The sequence below is a fragment of the Bombina bombina genome, chromosome 7, assembly GCF_027579735.1.
Source record: "Bombina bombina isolate aBomBom1 chromosome 7, aBomBom1.pri, whole genome shotgun sequence".
Classification (NCBI taxonomy): Eukaryota; Metazoa; Chordata; class Amphibia; order Anura; family Bombinatoridae; genus Bombina; species Bombina bombina.
Window position 1 is genome coordinate 273,885,416 of NC_069505.1, and position 21,899 is coordinate 273,907,314.

The 21,899-nt window shown below is 38.2% G+C and overlaps 1 protein-coding gene across 1 annotated transcript in view; it reads right to left on the reverse strand.

Annotated features, from left to right (window-relative positions):
* Nucleotides 1–21,899, reverse strand: part of IFT122 (intraflagellar transport 122) — a 172,338-nt gene that overhangs the window by 30,236 nt on the left and 120,203 nt on the right. Inside the window, exons 24-25 of the mRNA XM_053720769.1 lie at nt 21,239–21,404; nt 5,599–5,710 (exon numbers count right to left, since the gene is read on the reverse strand). Of these exons, the coding sequence (XP_053576744.1) occupies nt 5,599–5,710; nt 21,239–21,404 (278 nt within the window). The remainder of the gene's footprint in view (nt 1–5,598; nt 5,711–21,238; nt 21,405–21,899) is intronic.

Consider the following 21,899-nt stretch of genomic DNA (forward strand, 5'->3'; position numbering starts at 1 on the left):
CCTATTTCTTCTGGGACGGTGTGCCCCGCCTGGAGATGCACACTGGAATTGATCCGTCGGATCACTGAGAGAAGCATGGTAATGGTTTTCCCTAGACTGACTTGCTGTAATTACTATAATGTTGAGTTAATACCTATGATTATTATATCCTACCAATCATTGTAATTAAGGTCGGTCAAAATGTAATGTCCTTTTTTATATGTTTATGTAAATTGAAAAACCCTTGTGGGTGTATGATTTGCTTATGATGGCATTCTCATAGTGATTTCAGAAAGACCTATGTATATACAAGAAACTGTATAACATGTTATTGTTATTTACAAGTTTACCTTAAAATAAAAATTACTTTTGAAAAAAAAAAAAAAAAAAAAGATCAATAGAGATAAGATGGATTACGACTCTGATAATGTGTATAGATGGTCGCACAATACTTTTAATAAATCTGAAGGTGTGAGACGTCTTAGGTTTAAGAGTTTTAAGAGGAACAGACAAGTGGCATTTAGTGACACTGAGTATGATTATGAGACATCAGATAGTGATACTGCAGTGGCAGTGGAATCTTCCACTGATACTATGTTTGTTATGCATACTCCATTTTTCTCTGTCTCTAACCAGGATCAAGGCTATGATTACGGCAAACAGCCGAAACGCGTAAGGCCGTGTGCTGCGCTCTTTCTCCAATTAGGTGGCAAGGCTGTCACATATTTTCAAAGTTTGAATTTTAAATATTTTTCAATAAAAATATAATTTTTACGGAGAAAAAAAAAAAAAAAAAAAAAAAAATCAAATCTGATAATAGAAGTAAATTGGAAAATTGTTTAAAATGTTACGTTCTATCTTAATCATGAACAAAAAATTTGGGGTTTCCTGTCCCTTTAACAACAAAATGATTTCCTTGGATTAATTCCTTCCTTTTTTTTATTCTTCTAGAGTGTACAAACAAAGACGAAACACATAATGGTCAGAAACAAGAAATTCCACATAAACAGCATCACACGTGCAGAATGGGAAAATGCCTGGTCCTACTATAATTGTGCAATGAGGAAAAGCATCCTGGGTAATATTTATAGAAGTATAAAAACAATACTTAGATTGAATTGTCTCTGATATTTCTGTAATAAAACAATATATAGGGACATGGGAACCTTAAGGTTGTAGTGTGAGGGAAGAAAGGGAGGAAACAGAACATACAGAATACAATGTCGCTATTATTTTATCCTGTATATGAAGCCTATCGCCCTGCACCAAAACTTCCTTATTAGAGACTTCCACAGCCTGACTACTGTTCTATAAAGGGACTGTTACTCTGTTTATATGAAATTAAAGGGACACTGGTTATTTTATGTGTCTAATCTAAACAAATGCAAGAAAGAACAATACATAATTATGTATTTAAAGGGACATGGATTTCCACATTTTTTTTCTTTCATGATTTAGAAAGAGTATGTCATTTTAAACAACTTTTCCCTTTTATCAAATTTGCTTCATTCTCTTGATATCCTTTGTTGAAAAGCATATCTAGATAGGCTCAGTAGCTGCTGATTGGTGGCTGCGCATATATGCCTCATGTGATTGGCTCACCCATGTACATTGCTATTTTTTCAACAAAGGATACCTAAAGAATGAAGCATATTAGATAATAGAAGTAAACTGGAATGTTGTTTAAAACTATTCTCTATCTGAATCATGAAAGAAAATTTTGGAGTTTCATGCCACTTTAAAGAAACATCAGCTTATAAAGGTACAAACATAGTAGAATTGTATAATCAGTAAATGCATGAAAAATAGACAATGCAAAAGCACCTAGTTTGGATTTCTTTTTCCAACAAATTTCAAAGTTAGTTTTATTATCATTCCCATTGCATCATGTGACAGCCGTCAGCCAATCACAAAATGCATATACCTTTTATGTTGTGAATCTTGCACATGCTCAGTAGAAGCTGATTCCTAAGAAAGTGTGTATATAAAAAGATTGTGCATATTTAGAGAAAGGAAGTGAATTGAAAAGTTGTTTCAAATTGTGTGCTCTATCTGAATCATGAAAGTTTAATTTTGACTTTAGTGTTCCTTTAAGAACAATATGTTTTTTTTAAAAAAGCTTTAGTTTAATTTTTGCAATGGGTGCTGTTGCATTAAGTTATCCTAGGTTAAAAAACGCCTGTTCTTATCCGATCTCTCTTACTGTCTCTTATCCATCCAATTAGGGGCGATTATATATGAGTTGATAAGCAACACATTTCAGAGCGTTTAGTGTCCCTTTAAGGCTGAGAAGTCATATGCATTCACAGGTATGAGGGGTAGACTGATACGTCTAAAACCATAAAAGGATCAAGTTGGTCAACGTCCTCTCCACTGACAGACAAAAAAAATTTGATTTGATTCTGTGAGCTTATCCTTTGGGACATATTTATTTCTCTGTTTTAAACCGTCCAGATACTTCTTTATTTCTCCAATAAGTAACCGTGCAGGGTTGATCCATTCAGTTAATACCATTTAAAAGGACATTTAACACTTTGAGATAATACAAAATATTTAATTATGTCTTAAAATAATAATGCATTATACTTTCATAATTTATTTTGTCCCCTTTCCTATAATTTAACTCTAAAACTATGGGATTTACGATTCCCCTGAATTTCTATAAAGTAATTGGAGCCATGTTGCAACTCAAGTTTTTTTACTTATCTAATCTCTTCTGCTAAGGGCAATTAGGGACAGATAAAGTGTTTAAATGATTTCTGTGTCCGTTATAGCAAAGGGACTTTAAACCTTTATAAAGCTTGTATATTCTACACCGGCATTGTTTGCACACTTAATATGCCCCAAATTGTCCTCTGCAGAAGAGATAAGGGAAACCTAGGTGTCAACATGACAGCGTACATTATGACATCTTTTTCATTCATCATTCAGATAGAAAATATAATTTTAAACAACATTCCAATTTACTTAAATTTATAATCTAATTTGCTTCATTCTTTAGATATCCTTTGTTGAAGAAATAGCAATGCACATGGGTGAGCCAATCACACAAGGCATCTATTTGCAGCCACCAATCAGCAGCTACTGAGCTAGTTTACATATGTTTTCAACAAAGTTTGTGTTTCATGTCCCTTTAAACAACTTATATATTTTTAAAAACATAATCTCCATTATTCTCAGGCTAATCTTTGCTTTAAATATATCATTTGATCTAGCGTTTATTTACTATTTCATGTCCCTTTAATCTAGCACATGCACACAGGAAACTCTGATTTTGCACTTTTTATTTGCCATTTCCTATCTCAGGCCCTAGTATCCCCTCTGTCTAGTCTTATCATTGTTATTTAACATTACAACTATACAAGATATGTCCTTCCTGCAAATAGCGAGAGTGATCATTCCTAGTATTCAATAACTTCTGTTTTTTACTAAACAAATTAGGATATTGGTGTTAAAAGTGCCAGGGAAACGAAACCTTGAAATTACCCTGTTAAAGTCATCCTGCTAAGTAAAGCTCAAATCAGCTTGTGTAGTGATAGATAATCGGGTTCTCAGCAACAGATGGATATCACTGCTAAGTGAGATCACAGGGGATGAGAACTAATACGCAGAGAACAGACACTATATAGAGTTGAACACAAGGACTGCGGATGCATTAGGCTTGCCTGCTACACAATTAAAAACATGTTTTAGTATATATAAACTTTCTACAGACTCCAAAGTTTGTATTTTTAGGTTAAGTTTTTGATACTTTCTAGCAAATATTTTATTTAAAGAATACTAGATCCTAAAAATGCCAGACATAATAATGTATTCAAAGCACAGATTAGTTTAAGAATAATATGCAGATTTTGATTTTTTAAATGAATAGTTGTATAGATATGTATGTAATACATAAGTGCAATGTTTTAGATTAATATTAGTAATGGGTGCGGCCATATGGTAACTAAATTATCATTGGGTAATATCATGTGTAAATACATGCTAGATATAATATTCAAAGCAAAGATTTACCGGAGAATAATATACACATATTTTAAAATTACATTAACCACTGCATTTCAAAATATCGGCTTACATAATAAATGGTTTAAAAGCAAAATTTGCATAGTAAACACATGGAAAAGCTTTGATAGTTATCCTATGTTCTTGGCTGTTGTCAGGTAAGGACAGATGTAAATGAGATCCTGTACTGATCAAGCAATCACAATGTATAATGTTGCAGGGTCAGTTCTTTTTAATTTTTAAACATTTTTGTAAAAAGGGCAAGAGCAGCAGGTAAAATAGCTAGTGTCATTACATTACATATTACCTTTTCAGCGCGTAATTAAATATTTCACTGGAAATTTTTTTTTTTTGCTGAATGTCCCTTTAACATAAAGGTATGAGACACAGAATAGGCGGTAGGACACCTGCGAGTGCCTAAAGCGATCCCGTTTAGTTCTCTTGCTACAAAGGTGTCAGTTACCCTTCAACATCCTTAGCTGGTCACTGATCCTTTGTGTTTGGATTAGCAGCTGATTAGCTTAATGTCCTGTAATTACTGCTGTGATTCTTCTGTACACAGACTAGGGAAGGCTACAGCATTATAGAAACAGCTGTGGTTTTGAAAGATATAGAGGGGCACAGATAGCTGTAGCTTGTGAGACTGGCCTGTCCCCTATGGGTGGTGACTGTCTTCTCACTCTCTTGGGTGTAGAACGGTGTAACTGACTTGTCCCTCTCCAGTGTGTCCCTGGCTTTGTGTCCCTGGCCTGTCCCTCTCCTGTGTGTCCCTGACACTATGTGACTGACCTGTCCCTCTCCTGTGTGTCTCCTGCACTGTGTGACTGACCTGTCCCTCTGCATGGTGTCCCCAGCACTGTGTACCTGACCTGTACCTCTCCTGTGTCCCCCCAGCACTGTGTAAATGACCTGTCCCTCTCCAGTGTGTCCCCGGCACTGTGTGGCTGACCTGTCCTTCTCCAGTGTGTCCCCGGCACTGTGTACCTGACCTGTCCCTCTCCAGTGTGTACCCGGCACTGTGTAACTGACTTGTCCCTCTCCTATGTGTCCCCAGAACAGTGTGGCTAACCTGTCCCTCTCCAGTGTGTCCCCAGCACTGTGTGACTGACCTATCCCTCTCCAGTGTGTCCCCGGCACTGTGTACCTGACCTGTCCCTCTCCAGTGTGTCTCTGGCACTGTGTAACTGACTTGTCCCTGGCAATATGTGATTGATTTGTCCCTCTCCTGTGTATTCCTAGCATTATGTGATTGATTTGCCCCACTCCTGTGTATTCCTGGCATTATGTGACTGATTTGCCCCTCTCCTGTGTATTCCTGGCATTATGTGATTGATTTGTCCCTCTCCTGTGTATTCCTGGCATTATGTGATAGACCGGTACCTCTCCTGTGTGTCACTGGCATTATGTGATTGACTTGTACCTCTCCTGTGTATTCCTGGCATTATGTGATAGACCGGTACCTCTCCTGTGTGTCACTGGCATTATGTGATTGACTTGTACCTTTCCTGTGTATTCCCGGCATTATGTGATTGACTTGTACCTCTTTTGTGTGTCCCTGGCATTATGTGACATATGTAACCTGTTTCTATCTTTCTTCAGAATTACTCTTCTTACCGTAAGATGATGCAGAGAAGACAAATGGCTGCCTGCAGTTGATGCACACGTTTCCAAGGTTGTTTAGGAAGGGGTTGTTAGTGGAGCATCTGTAACACATTGGAACCAGCTCCTGTAGGGACACAAATTGAGTGAACTAATGGCAGAGGAGTAATATTATTATGGCACAGTGGGTTTCCGGATAGAGGGAATAAATATTTTATTGAAGCATATACTAGAGAGGGAGATTCAGTATGGACCATCAAGGATGACCGTAGCTGTCTAAACACTGAACTCTATAACTTTATACAGCTGTGAAAAGAAGCATAAAGGATATTAGAGAACATTCTAAATATAAGGAACACAAATCACATCCAGGCTTCCTCTTTAAAGGGACACTAAACCCAACTTTTTTCTTTCATGATTCAGATAGAGCATGACATTTTTAAGCAATCTAATTTATTCCTATTATGATTTTTTCGTTCTCTTGGTATCTTTATTTGAAAAACAGGGGTGTAAGCTAAATGTCGTCGCCAATATGCAAGCGCTACCAAGGGTGCTGAACCAAAAATTTGCCAGCTCCTAAGCTTACATTCCAGCTTTTTTTCAAATAAAGATACCAAGAGAACGGTGAAAAATTGGTAAAAGGAGTAAATTAGAAAGTTGCTTAAAATTGCCTGCTCTATCTGAATCATGAAAGAACATTTTTTGAGTCTGGTATCCCTTTAAGCAATAAATGATAACATACTAGTAAGTCTATTCCTGAACTTCTTTCAGCAAGTTCTTTCATAAAAGAGGCATTTTTATTTAGGCTTTTAAGGGACATTACCATATGATTTTATTTGTTGCACAGGAATGGAGGGCGTTTTAAAACGTATTACAGTTTTGTGCAAGTTTTTTGTTGTTGTTGTTAATATTGCTGTCCGCTAATAATGTTGTGGAATATTTCCTTTTTAGCCAGCGAGCTTCTATCCCACATACCAGATATAAACAAACACAGACTCAATGGTTTTAAAGTGACAGTAAATACCTCATAATTACAAGATTGTTTTGCAGTCTTGCAATAAATTAACATTAAGTGAGTGTGAACATTTTTTAATGCATTAATACCTAGTTTGCTGCAGTTGTTTTTTTGTTGGCACCCACATGGGCATATATTAATCTTGCCCATTACGTTAGTAAAATATTCGATTACAGAAGAAAAAAGCAAAACAGGTGCAGGGACACTACCAGAAAGTTGGTGACGTTTAAGCATACAAGGAAAACTTGCATAAGTCACACGAGTCACAAGACAGCTATCACATGTGCCAATAAAGGAACGCGTTTCATGGCTATGTTACAAGGCATTGTGCATTAGACTGATGTTATTAATTTGCTGTACACAAAACCTTTTCTGCTTCAGAAAGTTTAGAAACTCTGGCTGAGGACTATAAATAGCTACAGATCTAATCGAACCATGTGCAGATTAGTTACCTGATAAATCAAACTATAAAACACTTATTGGATCTGAAATGTAAAAGGGAGGTAAAATCCATTCCACTAGAGATTTGCTGCTGCTTCTTATTAATTCCCAAACCAAAATTTTGATTAAAAGGACAGTACATACTTTGAGAGTGTAATATAAAATGTTTAAAGGGACAGTCAACACCAGAATTTGTGTTGTTTAAAAAAATAGATAATCCCTCTATTATACCTTTCCCAGTTTTGCATAACCAAGACAGTAATAATAATACACTTTTCACCTCTATGATTACCTTGTATCTAAGTCTCTATAGACTGCCCCTTTATTTCAGTTCTTTTGACAGACTTGCATTTTAGCCAATCAGTGCTGACTCCTAGATAACTTCACATGCGTGTTATCTACGTGACACACCTGAACTAACGCCCTCTAGTGGTGAAAAACTGTCAAAATACTTTCATATAAGAGGTGGCCTTCAAGTTCTAATAAATTAGCATATGAGCCTCCTAGGTTTAGCTTCAACTAAGAATACCAAGAGAACAAAGCACAATTGGTAATAAAAGTTAAATGGAAAGATGTTTAAAATTACATGCCCTATATGAATCATGAAAGTTTATTTTGGACTTGACTGTCCATTTAATCAAGGAAAACCACCTGCCTAGGTTAGAATAAACTGTTAATGTTAGGCGGAAATGCACACTAAATTTTTCTTTGCATAAATGTTTTGTAGATGATCTATTTATAGCCCTTCTGGGGGTGTTTTTGAAACAATGGATAGTTTTGCTTATTTTTTAAGAATATTATGCTGATTTTTAGACTTCTAACCAAGCCCCACAGTGTCAGATGTATACACGCGTTAACATAAACAAGAGCATGCAGGAGTCTGTAATCTGTCTTTTCATATGCAGGGAAGGAGGGAGGGGGTGTCTGCTCTTTTTGTTTACCCAGTCCTTTCACTGGGTGTCCCAGACTAACCTCATCAACAGAGCTAAACTGGGAGCTTTTAAGTGAGTTTTTAAAAGGTTTTACACTGGATGTTTAGATTAGTATCTGTGCATACACTTCTTTATAGTAGTGTCTATTACATGCAGTTATATGAACAGTGGTGTATACTGTCCCTTTAACCCTTTGAGTGCTAAGCACTTTCCCACTTGGGTGCTGTTTTAAGTTTTTTTTTGTTTTAAATATTTTTTTATTTTTTTTTCCCCCCCAGATTGCCAAGACTTACACTGTTGGAAAGGTTAGGCGACTACCTTTCCAACGGTGGGTCTTGGGGATCTGTAGCTGCTTAGATGTCTGAGATACAGGCTTCGAAGCAGCATGCCCCCTTTTCCTATACTTAACACTGTAATTTTGTCAATAAAGTTGCGCAGTGACATCATCACGTCATTGCGCGTGACATCACCACGCAAAACGTGAAGCCCCGGCGATGCCTATCACTATACAGGCACAATCGCCGGGGTAGGAGAGGGTGGGAGCCGCCAGATCTCCCTCAAGGTGGGAGAGTGCTAGCGACGGCTCTGAGCCGCCATTAGTACCAGTGTGGGAAACTCTGCTACGGCTCAGAGCCGTCGTTAGCACTCAAAGGGTTAAGTATGTTGAAATAAATAAATAAAAAGTACTGAAGCTTCAGGTGCCTGTAATGAGTTTAAAGGACCATTAAATACAGTAGAATTGCATAAGCAGCTAATACAAAATAATACAAACACAATGTAGGTCATATACTCTGAGTGTTAAACAGTAGGGTTTTTTTTCTTATAAATTTACCAGCCCCCTGTATCATGTGACAGCCTTCAGCCAATCATAGCCTCATATACACTGTAAACTCTTACACATGCTCAGTAGCAGCTGGTGCCTCAGAAGGTGTGCAAATAAAAAGACTGCACGATTTGATAATGGAAGTAAACTAGAAAGTATCTAAAAACTAAGTGCTCTATCTGAATCATGAAAGTTTTAATTTGACTTTAGGGTCCATTTAAAAGCCGACCAGCTAAGTATGAGCTTCAGGTGCAGTCAAGAACATCCAGAGCTTTAGCTTCCTAGCAGGAAAGTTTGAAACGTCAGATCCTGACCTAAAAGGATAGAGCTTCAGCCACCTCACGCTATAGAGTGGGTCTTCAGGCATCTGAACAGAAGGGTTTGTATTTCACGTTTATATCAGGAAAAGGTTTGAGCTTCTATCTCCTGACAGGAGAGGTTTAATCTTTATGCACCTGACAACAAAGGTGTAAGCCAACAGTAAAGTCAAAATTAAGGTTAAATTGATTTGATAGCTCATGAAGTTTTAAACAACTTTATAATTTACTTCTTTTAGTTATTAATTATGTTTTGTTCTTGTGGTATCCTTTGTTAAAGCAACAGTGTAAACAGTGTTTACAATTTTTTTTAAAGTAATGTTATAGATAGTTGCAAACACTATCGCCAAAGGGCAAGATTACATATGCGGCGTCGCCCGCAAAAGCAGGTGACGCCTGTTTTTACACGGTTTTGGTATCATATATACGGCACCACATATAAATGCAAAGCGTATATTTCACCCATTGCCTGCAATTTTTCTCCCATAAGCTAACAAAGAACTGCGTCGCAAATCGGTATCACATATTCAGCGCAAGGACTTACGCTGCGAAAATGGAGAAATTTTACTCTATTTTCACCTCTCAGAAAACCTTACGCTGAAAATGTGAGCACCATAACTCCTGTAACTGCCTGAAAATATTAACAAACACCTAATGCATGCGCAATATCTATCTACCTGTCAACCGCCAACCCCCACCGCAATAACTAATAAAACATATTAACCTCTAATCCGCCATTAACCCACATCGCAATAAACCTAATAAAACTATTAACCCCCAATCCGCCATTAACCCACATCGCAATAAACCTAATAAAACTATTAACCACCAATCCGTCATTAACCCACAACGCAATAAACCTAATAAAAATATTAACCCTTAAACCCCCAAACCCCCACAACGCAAACAACTAAATTACTAAGCCCCCTAACCTAACACCCCCTAAATTAACCCCAATTACCTAAATTAAAAAATACTAAATTACAATTAAAATAAAAAAGCTAACATTACTTAAAAAAAACAAAAAAAAAATAAGATTAAATTAATCTAAGAAAAAAAATAAAAAAGTCTAACATTACATAAAATAATAAGCCAAATTATCAAAAATACAAAAATTAAACCTAATCCCTATGAAAATAAAAAAGCCCCCCCCAAAATAAAAACAGCCCCTAATCTAAACTACCAATAGCCCTTAAAAGGGCCTTTTGTAGGGCATTGCCCTAAGTTAAACAGCTCTTTTACCTTAAAAAATACTAAGTCGCCCCTCTAACAGTAAAACCCCCCACCCATCAAACGTCTTCTATCTTCATCCAGGATCAAGCCGACACGGAGCGGAGATGATCGCGTAACAGAAGACCAGCGACCATGGAACCAGAGCGTGGAGATCCTCTTCGTACGATCACCGCCGCACACTGAGGATTGAATTCAAGGTACGCGTTTAAATATGGGATACCTTGCATTCCTATTGGCTGATTAGATTCTTCAAATTCAAATCAGCCAATAGGATGAGAGCTACTGAAATCCTATTGGCTGTTCAAATCAGCCAATAATTTTTTTTTATTTTTAAGTAATGTTAGCTTTTTTATTTTAATTGTAACTTAGTATCTTTTAATTTAGGTAATTGGGATTAATTTAGGGGGTGTTAGGTTAGGGGGCTTAGTAATTTAAATAGTTATTTGTGTTATGGGGGTTTGGAGGTTTAGGGGTTAATAGTTTTATTAGGTTTATTGCCATGTGGGTTAATGACGGATTAGGGGTTAATTGTTTTATTAGGTTTATTGCAATGTGGGTTAATGGCGGATTAGGGGTTAATACTTTTATTAGGTAGTTTGCGATGTTGGAGTTGGCGGATTTAGGGGTTAATACATATATTAGGTAGACTGCGATGTGGGTGAATGGCGGATTAGGGGTTAATAGTTTTATTAGGTTTATTGCAATGTGGGTTAATGGCGGATTAGGGGTTAATTCTTTTATTAGGTAGTTTGCGATGTTGGGGTTGGCGGATTTAGGGGTTAATACATATATTAGGTAGATTGCGATGTGGGTGAATGGCGGATTAGGGGTTAATAGTTTAATTAGGCATATTGCATTGTGGGGGGTTAATACATTTTATTATTAGTTCCGATATGGGGGTGATGGCAGATATAAGGGTTTTTACATGTCGGGTTTATTTTTAGGAGGCGGGTTAGACTTTACGGCAGGTTTAACATTTTTTTTATTTTTTCTTAGGGGCCGACAGTTTCTAACAAGCCGTAAGTCACTGGCGACTCCAGAAATTTGTATTTACGCTCATTTCTGGCTAGTTTATCCGACTTACAGCACTTTATGAACGGCCAGCGCCGTATATGTAATTCCCCGATGTGCAAGGTGAAATTACGGGCGACGCGGGTTTCAGCAGTTGCACTGACGTTTGCGCCGCATATGTAATCTCGCCCATAGGTCTGTGCATGCTCCTTATCTCCTATTAGTCTCCCAAGATTTACTCTTAAACAAAGGATATCATGAGAAAAAAGCAAATTTGAAAGTTGTTTAAAATTGTATGTTCTATCTGAATCATAAAAATGTAATTTTGGCTTTAATGTCCATTTAAGCCTCAAGTTTGTGAATGGACGGGTCTGAATGTCAGGTGCTTTATTAAGAAACAGTTAGGATTTGAATACAGTTACTACAAGCTACATTTCTTAATATTCCCTAAAGCCAGATACACCAGAGTTAATGAATTCCATGAAGGGTTTATCCATAACAGACCGTAGGAGGTCCCAATAAAACTTGTCACGTTGAATTAGACTTGTCTGCAGCTTAGAACAATACAGGGGCCTGGTCTTTTTACATTACTTTACTACCAGATATGCAACACTCTGCCAATATCCCACAGCTTTATATGACTTCAGGATTGTATGTACGGTTCTGGCAAGCAAGAATACTGAAGGCTAACAGATGTGCACTGCAAGGAGATTAACTGTCTGACTGCTGCAGTGGGACACAAAATACGTATGGTGAGGTTAACTAAAGATGTGCTCTACAACTGACCGCTTCATGTGCTGATAGAAATCTTTGTGAAGTCATGAACAAATAATAAATAGTATTCACTGTCAAAATATTGTAATGGCAAAAGAATACTAATCAGCCCTAAATATTACCGCCCCCAAAACTAAACATGACTGAACCCCAACACTGAGCACTGCTCCAAAGTAATACAAAGCTGGCACCTCGTACTGGGCATCTAATAATAAACACAGGTGGCACCGAATACACAACACTTTACCAAAGTAATGCTGAGCACAGCTGGCATCTAATAATAAGCACAGGTGGCACCGAATACACAACACTTTACCAAAGTAATGCTGAGCACAGCTGGCATCTAATAATAAGCACAGGTGGCACCGAATACAAAACACTTTACCAAAGTAATGATGAGCACAGCTGGCATCTAATAATAAACACAGCTGGCATCGAATACAGAACACTTTACCAAAGTAATGCTGAGCACATCTGGCATCTAATAATAAACACAGCTGGCATCGAATACAGAACACTTTACCAAAGTAATGATGAGCACAGCTGGCATCTAATAGTGAGCACAGGTGGCCCCGAATACAGAACACTTTACCAAAGTAATGATGAGCACAGCTGGCATCTAATAATAAGCACAGGTGGCACCGAATACACAACACTTTACCAAAGTAATGATGAGCAGAGCTGGCATCAAATACAGAACACTTTACCAAAGTAATGCTGAGCACATCTGGCATCTAATAATAAGCAAAGGTGGCACCGAATACAGAACACTTTACCAAAGTAATGATGAGCACAGCTGGCATCTAATAATAAGCTCAGGTGGCACCAAATACAAAACACTTTACCAAAGTAATGATGAGCACAGCTGGCATCTAATAATAAGCTCAGGTGGCACAGAATACAAAACACTTTACCAAAGTAATGATGAGCACAGCTGGCATTTAATAATAAGCACAGGTGGCACCGAATATACAGCACTTTACCAAAGTAATGATGAGCACAGCTGGCATCTAATAATAAGCACAGGTGGCACAGAATACAGAACACTTTACTAAAGTAATGATGAGCACAGTTGGCATCTAATAGTGAGCACAGGTGGCACCGAATACAGAACACTTTACCAAAGTAATGATGAGCACAGTTGGCATCTAATAGTGAGCACAGGTGGCACCGAATACACAACACTTTACCAAAGTAATGCTGAGCACAGCTGGCATCTAATAGTGAGCACAGATGGCATCTAATAGTGAGCACAGATGGCACTGAATACACAACACTTTACCAAAGTATTGATGAGCACAGCTGGTATCTAATAATAAGCACAGGTGGCACCGAATACAGAACACTTTACCAAAGTAATGCTGAGCACATCTGGCATCTAATAATAAGCAAAGGTGGCACCGAATACAGAACACTTTACCAAAGTAATGATGAGCACAGCTGGCATCTAATAATAAGCTCAGGTGGCACCAAATACAAAACACTTTACCAAAGTAATGATGAGCACAGCTGGCATCTAATAATAAGCTCAGGTGGCACCGAATACAAAACACTTTACCAAAGTAATGATGAGCACAGCTGGCATTTAATAATAAGCACAGGTGGCACCGAATATACAGCACTTTACCAAAGTAATGATGAGCACAGCTGGCATCTAATAATAAGCACAGGTGGCACAGAATACAGAACACTTTACTAAAGTAATGATGAGCACAGTTGGCATCTAATAGTGAGCACAGGTGGCACCGAATACAGAACACTTTACCAAAGTAATGATGAGCACAGTTGGCATCTAATAGTGAGCACAGGTGGCACCGAATAAACAACACTTTACCAAAGTAACACTGAGCACAGCTGGCATCTAATAGTGAGCACAGCTGGCATCTAATAGTGAGCACAGATGGCATCTAATAGTGAGCACAGATGGCACTGAATACACAACACTTTACCAAAGTAATGATGAGCACAGCTGGTATCTAATAATAAGCACAGGTGGCACCGAATACAGAACACTTGATCAAAGTAATGCTGAGCACAGCTGGCATCTAATAGTGAGCACAGGTGGCACTGAATACAGAACACTTTACCAAAGTAATGCTGAGCACATCTGGCATTTAATAATAAGCTCAGGTGGCACCGAATACAGAACACTTTACCAAAGTAATGCTGAGCACAGATGGCATCTAATAATAAGCTCAGGTGGCACCGAATACAAAACACTTTACCAAAGTAATGCTGAGCACAGCTGGCATCTATATAATAAGCACAGGTGGCACCGAATACAGAACACTTTATCAAAGTAATGCTGAGCACATCAGGCATCTAATAATAAGCTCAGGTGGCACAGAATACACAACACTTTACCAAAGTAATGATGAGCACAGCTGGCATCTAATAATAAGCTCAGGTGGCACCGAATACAAAACACTTTACCAAAGTAATGATGAGCACAGCTGGCATCTAATAGTGAGCACAGGTGGCACTGAATACAGAACACTTTACCAAAGTAATGATGAGCACAGCTGGCATCTAATAATAAGCACAGGTGGCACCGAATATACAGCACTTTACCAAAGTAATGATGAGCACAGCTGGCATCTAATAATAAGCACAAGTGGCACAGAATACAGAACACTTTACTAAAGTAATGATGAGCACAGTTGGCATCTAATAGTGAGCACAGGTGGCACCGAATACACAACACTTTACCAAAGTAACGCTGAGCACAGCTGGCATCTAATAGTGAGAACAGCTGGCATCTAATAGTGAGCACAGCTGGCACTGAATACACAACACTTTACCAAAGTAATGATGTGCACAGCTGGTATCTAATAATAAGCACATGTGGCACCGAATACAGAACACTTTACCAAAGTAATGCTGAGCACAGCTGGCATCTTATAATAAGCTCAGGTGGCACCGAATACAAAACACTTTACCAAAGTAATGCTGAGCACAGCTGGCATCTAATAATAAGCACAGGTGGCACCGAATACAGAACACTTTATCAAAGTAATGCTGAGCACATCAAGCATCTAATAATAAGCTCAGGTGGCACTGAATACAAAACACTTTACCAAAGTAATGATGAGCACAGCTGGCATCTAATAATAAGCTCAGGTGGCACAGAATACACAACACTTTACCAAAGTAATGATGAGCACAGCTGAAATCTAATAGTGAGAACAGATGGCATCTAATAATGAGCACAGGTGGCACCGAATACACAACACTTTACCAAAGTAATGATGAGCACAGCTGGCATCTAATAATAAGCTCAGGTGGCACGGAATGCACAACACTTTACCAAAGTAATGATGAGCACAGCTGGCATCTAATAATAAGCACAGGTGGCACCGAATACAGAACACTTTACCAAAGTAATGATGAGCACAGCTGGCATCTAATAATAAGCACAGGTGGCACCGAATACACAACACTTTACCAAAGTAATGATGAGCACAGCTGGCACCGAATACAGAACACTTTACCAAAGTAATGCTGAGCACATCTGGCATCTAATAATAAGCAAAGGTGGCACCTATTACAGAACACTTTACCAAAGTAATGATGAGCACAGCTGGCATCTAATAATAAGCTCAGGTGGCAATGAATACAAAACACTTTACCAAAGTAATGATGAGCACAGCTGGCATCTAATAATAAGCTCAGGTGGCACCGAATACAAAACACTTTACCAAAGTAATGATGAGCACAGCTGGCATCTAATAGTGAGCACAGGTGGCACTGAATACAGAACACTTTACCAAAGTAATGATGAGCACAGCTGGCATCTAATAATAAGCACAGGTGGCACCGAATATACAGCACTTTACCAAAGTAATGATGAGCACAGCTGGCATCTAATAATAAGCACAGGTGGCACAGAATACAGAACACTTTACTAAAGTAATGATGAGCACAGTTGGCATCTAATAGTGAGCACAGTTGGCATCTAATAGTGAGCACAGGTGGCACCGAATACAGAACACTTTACCAAAGTAATGATGAGCACAGTTGGCATCTAATAGTGAGCACAGGTGGCACCGAATACACAACACTTTACCAAAGTAACGCTGAGCACAGCTGGCATCTAATAGTGAGCACAGCTGGCATCTAATAGTGAGCACAGCTGGCATCTAATAGTGAGCACAGATGGCACTGAATACAGAACACTTTACCAAAGTAATGATGAGCACAGCTGGCATCTAATAATAAGCACAGGTGGCACCGAATACAGAACACTTTACCAAAGTAATAATGAGCACAGCTGGCATCTAATAGTGAGCACAGGTGGCACTGAATACAGAACACTTTACAAAAGTAATGCTGAGCACATCTGGCATTTAATAATAAGCACAGGTGGCACCAAATACAGAACACTTTACCAAAGTAATGCTGAGCACAGCTGGCATCTAATAATAAGCTCAGGTGGCACTGAATACAAAACACTTTACCAAAGTAATGCTGAGCACAGCTGGCATCTAATAATAAGCTCAGGTGGCACCGAATACAAAACACTTTACCAAAGTAATGATGAGCACAGCTGGCATCTAATAATAAGCTCAGGTGGCACAGAATACACAACACTTTACCAAAGTAATGATGAGCACAGCTGGCATCTAATAATAAGCTCAGGTGGCACCGAATACAGAACACTTTACCAAAGTAACGCTGAACACAGCTGAAATCTAATAGTGAGAACAGTTGGCATCTAATAGTGAGCACAGGTGGCACCGAATACACAACACTTTACCAAAGTAATGATGAGCAGTGAGCACAGGTGGCACCGAATACACAACACTTTACCAAAGTAATGATGAGCACAGCTGGCATCTAATAATAAGCACAGGTGGCACGGAATGCACAACACTTTACCAAAGTAATGATGAGCACAGCTGGCATCTAATAGTGAGCACAAGTGGCACTGAATACACAACACTTTACCAAAGTAATGATGAGCACAGCTGGCATCTAATAGTGAGCACAGGTGTCACTGAATACACAACACTTTACCAAAGTAATGATGAGCACAGCTGGCATCTAATAATAAGAACAGGTGGCACGGAATGCACAACACTTTACCAAAGTAATGATGAGCACAGCTGGCATCTAATAGTGAGCACAGGTGGCACTGAATACACAACACTTTACCAAAGTAATAATAAGCACAACTGGCATCTTATAATGAGCACAGCTGGCATCTTATAATAAGCACAGCTGGCATCTTATAATAAGCACAACTGGCATCTAATAATAAGCACAGGTGGCACTGAAGTGTAATACTTTTCAATATTATAACACTGTCTGTAATTCATAAATGTTACTTAAGTTGACCAAGCTCAAAATAATTGCATTATTTAACATTTATTAACATGGATTTAATAATAATTTGAGGAGCTAACAGAAAAAAATAGCTTTTATCTAGTGGGTTAACCGGACATTACATTGCTGGGTACAACTACAGTAGGATGACTATTACTCACAATGATATTGTTTTCCCTCCTGTACCTGCAGCTCTCTTGAAAGTCGTTCTCTTATTTAAACTCATTAGGAATGCACCGAAATTTCGGCTGCAGAAAGTTTCGGCCGAAAATTGCATTTTTGGCTATTTCGTTTTTCGTTTTTTTTGCCTGTTATTTTCGGTAAAATTATTGTGTAGCATGTTTCAAATTTGATGCTAGCCTAGAGCTGCTGTTTAAGTTTATTACTTGACTTACTGTTCTGCATATAATGAGTTTTCTAGGACTATACTTTATTTGGATAATTGGTAAAAAAAAAAAACCTGTTAAATATGATTCTGTTACATAGAACTAAATGAAGAATAATACAGTATATTGATATGTATAATTGTTTTAAGTAGGGATGCACCAAAATTTTGGTCACAGAAACATTTTTGCCGAAAATGGCATTTTTTGCCTGTGTTTTTTTTTTTCTTGGTAAAATTATTGTGTAGCATATTATTGTTTTAAGATATTTTTGTCCAATTTTAGTGTGTTACTTTCAATAAAAGTGTGGGCTTTTTTTATTGGCTCTAATTATGCAAAAACAAAAAAAACTAAAAAAAATAATTTGAAAAAATACATTTTCGGTATCAGTTTCGGTTTTCGGCCAAGTGCATCCTGGATTTTCGGATTCGGTTTCGGTCCAGAATTTCCATTTCGGTGCATCACTAAAACTCATTATAGAATCTAGGAGGTAAAGCTCTGCATTTTATACTGGGCGCCGCCATCTTGTAGTGCATAGTTGCATCATGTGACAGAAGCAGTGCACTTTCATAGATCAGTGATGTTACTTGGTTTTTGACAGATGTACCTCTCACTTCAGTTTCCTTCACATAATAGAGAGCTGAAGTGATACATTTTTGCAGAGTTTAAGAGTTACATAACAAGTATAAGTTCCAAGATGGCAGCGCCCAGTGTGAAGATACAGAACTTCCCTAAGTGATAATTGTAAGGGGTTAAAATAAGAGAATTTTTTTTTATGACAGTTAAATGCATAGAAGAAAAACAATAGCATAGTGAGTAGTAGTAACCTGCTACTGTAGTTGTACTCAGTAGTTTAATGTCCTTTTAAAGTTACGCTTGTAAGCTGCAGAGAACTGCTGCCAATCACAGGATATCCCATTTTTACATCCTCTATATTATCTCACAAATCACTTCCTGTAACTCTCTATTCTATTACCTTAATTAATACATTTGCCCTCACCGATGTATATTGACAGTTTTGCTGATTTAAACATTAGCATTAATGACACAGTGTGACCCACTTAAAGGGACATTATAGTTCAAACATTACAAGCTCCAATTCATTAGAGCATGAAATTTTAGCATTGCCAACCCTGCAAGACTATGGGCCCAATGATCGAAATTCCTCCGCCCTGGTGAGATTATCTAAAGCATCTTACCAGTACTGTCAGGTCCCTCGCAAATGTTAGCTTGGGTACTGTTTATCTTACTATGCAGAGTCCTGGATGTGAAGGAGAGACAGCTACATTTTAAAATAATGAAAAAGGTGCATTGCTCACATTCAAGAGTCACAGCTTTGCAGACCAGGAAAAGGCTAGGGGGCGTCGTTAAAAAAATTCATAAGAGTCAGTCCGGCTCCATATTTGACTGCATTCTTCAAACAGTGACTGCACTGTGTTATGGAAACCGTACACAGTGCAGCCAGAGCACATCACTGTTTGAAAAGAACAGTCTGATGTAAAGCAGCGCTGCAAAGCAAAGGAGCAGACAGTTCCAGCATGCATCCTGTTCTTTCTGCAGACGTACTGCATTTTCTGCAATGATATCTCAGATCACAGCATGTTCTGCCTTCGGGCTGATTTTATACTTTTATCCCTCCTGAATAATTATTACATAAAAATGAATCTATATGAATTTGGGAAATGTCTTTGTTGCATTTCTGATTACATTGAGCATTCAGTTTTTAACTGTCTCGTTAATCTAAATTACACCAATGGTAACTCCTCTTAGAATTTATATTGCAAATTGAAACGATTCTGTAATTTGAATGGCATCACTCAAAAATTCATGAACAAGTCACCTCTGTGTATATTCTCAAACATCCTAATACTGGGAAAAGTTGAAACCTTTCAAACCTGTGATGTCCGAATGGAATAAAGTGATAGGTTATAGTATTATTTTACGGGGTTGGATAGTATTGGATAGTATTGGTAATGTGTTGATATTGCAGTAACAAATGACACGGTTACATTATTTGCATTCATACAGTATTGGTAATACAGTATCTTGGTAAATGGGGGGGGGGGGAGTGTTTGTTTGCAGACCAGTTCTTAAAGGGACATTTACATTATCTAAATTTCATGCACCTCCCTCTAATTATGAGTGCCAACATTATGGAACCTAGGTTACAATGCAGGTATCTGAAGAGCGTTACTGCACATGTGCAAACACATCAGCACTGGAATGTAGTGAAAGCCAGATTACATCATGGCTAAACTCATGACTAGAGGTAGGTGAGGAATAACACAGAATATATAAAATCATAGAAAATTATAACCAACCTCTTTGGAGTACTCTATTGTTTCCAAAGAGATATATACTAGAATTTAGGATTATGATCTGACCTGCATATGGTGCATAGTTGTGTTGAGTGGAGTACAGACTTCTGCAACGTTTTGTAATTGATGATCCAACTATATAGGTTGAAAAAAAATGCAAACCCATATTGTTTCCTGCAACAAAACCCATCTAGATGAGACCAATAGATCCACCAGGAGAGTTTTGTTGCAGGAAACAATATGGGCTTGCTTTTTTTTTCTCAACCTATATATCATCAATTCCAAAACTTTGTAGAAGTCTGTACTCCACTCAACTCAACTATGCACCATGTACTAGTCAGATCATAATCTATTCTATATGTTACTAGTGCCCAATTATGCTTTTGAATTAAAAGGCACCATATTTCTAATGTTTTTTATGTCTATTTGGCCACTAACAACGTGTCCAAACATCAAACCCTGCACATCATGCATACAACACACCTGCACAACATGCATACTACACACCTGCACAACATGCATACTACACACCTGCACATCATGCATACTACACACCCGCACAACATGCATACTACACACTTGTACATCACGCATACTACACACTTGTACATCACACATACTACACACCTGCACAACACACATACTACACACCTGCACAACACACATAATACACACCCAAACATCACGCATACTACACACCTGCACAACACGCATACTACACACCTGCACATCACGCATACTACACACCTGCACATCACGCATACTACACACCCAAACATCACCCATAATACATACCCGCACAACACTCGCATACTACAAACTTGCACATCACGCATACTACACACTTGCACAACACGCATACTACACACCTGCACAACATGCATACTACACACTTGCACATCACGCATACTACACACCTGCACAACACACATACTACACACCTGCACAACACACATACTACACATCTATACACCTAGCCAACAACATCAATTGCAAGTGAAATGCTAAACTTAATAGAGCCCCTGACCTCAGATAAACACACTGTGGCCAGCTTTTGATCATGTGATACTGGAGTGTACTTGCCTCACTATCATGGAAAGATTTTGATCGAATGGTGATGCTGCCAAGTTCTATAGATTCCTGGAACCTGTTGGGAATCTTTAAGCCCTGCAGCCTCTCATACACATGTCGGGCGAGTTTGTGTGCTCCCAGGGCCTTGCTCTGTCTCGCAAGCGTGTACAATGTTTTCCTGATGGCGGTAGTTAAGGAGGGTAACGGATTCTAAGCACAGCCTCCTCACCACAACTCATCTTTATCCATAAGTGCTTAGAAACAACAAGTGAATAAATACATCAAACATTCCAAAGTATTTTGGTTTAGATTATTCAATGGTAAATATTCCCCACATTCTTGCACCCACACTGGTCCTGTAATCACAGTTACCGAACACAACCTGTCTCTAGAGATTAAGCCACTTTGTGTCATATGAGTTACATGTACTCTGTATTAAAGGGACATAAAACCATTTTTTTTTCTTTTCTTTCATTAATAGAACACAGCATTTTGAATTTTCCAATTTACTTCTATTATCAAATGTACTTAATTCTCTTGATATCTTTTGTTAAAGGGGCAGCAATGCCCTATTGGGAGCTAGCTGAACACATCAGATGAGCCTATGACGATATGTGCAGCCACAAATAAGCAGCTAGTTTCCAGTAGTGCATTGCTGCTCCTGAGCCTACCT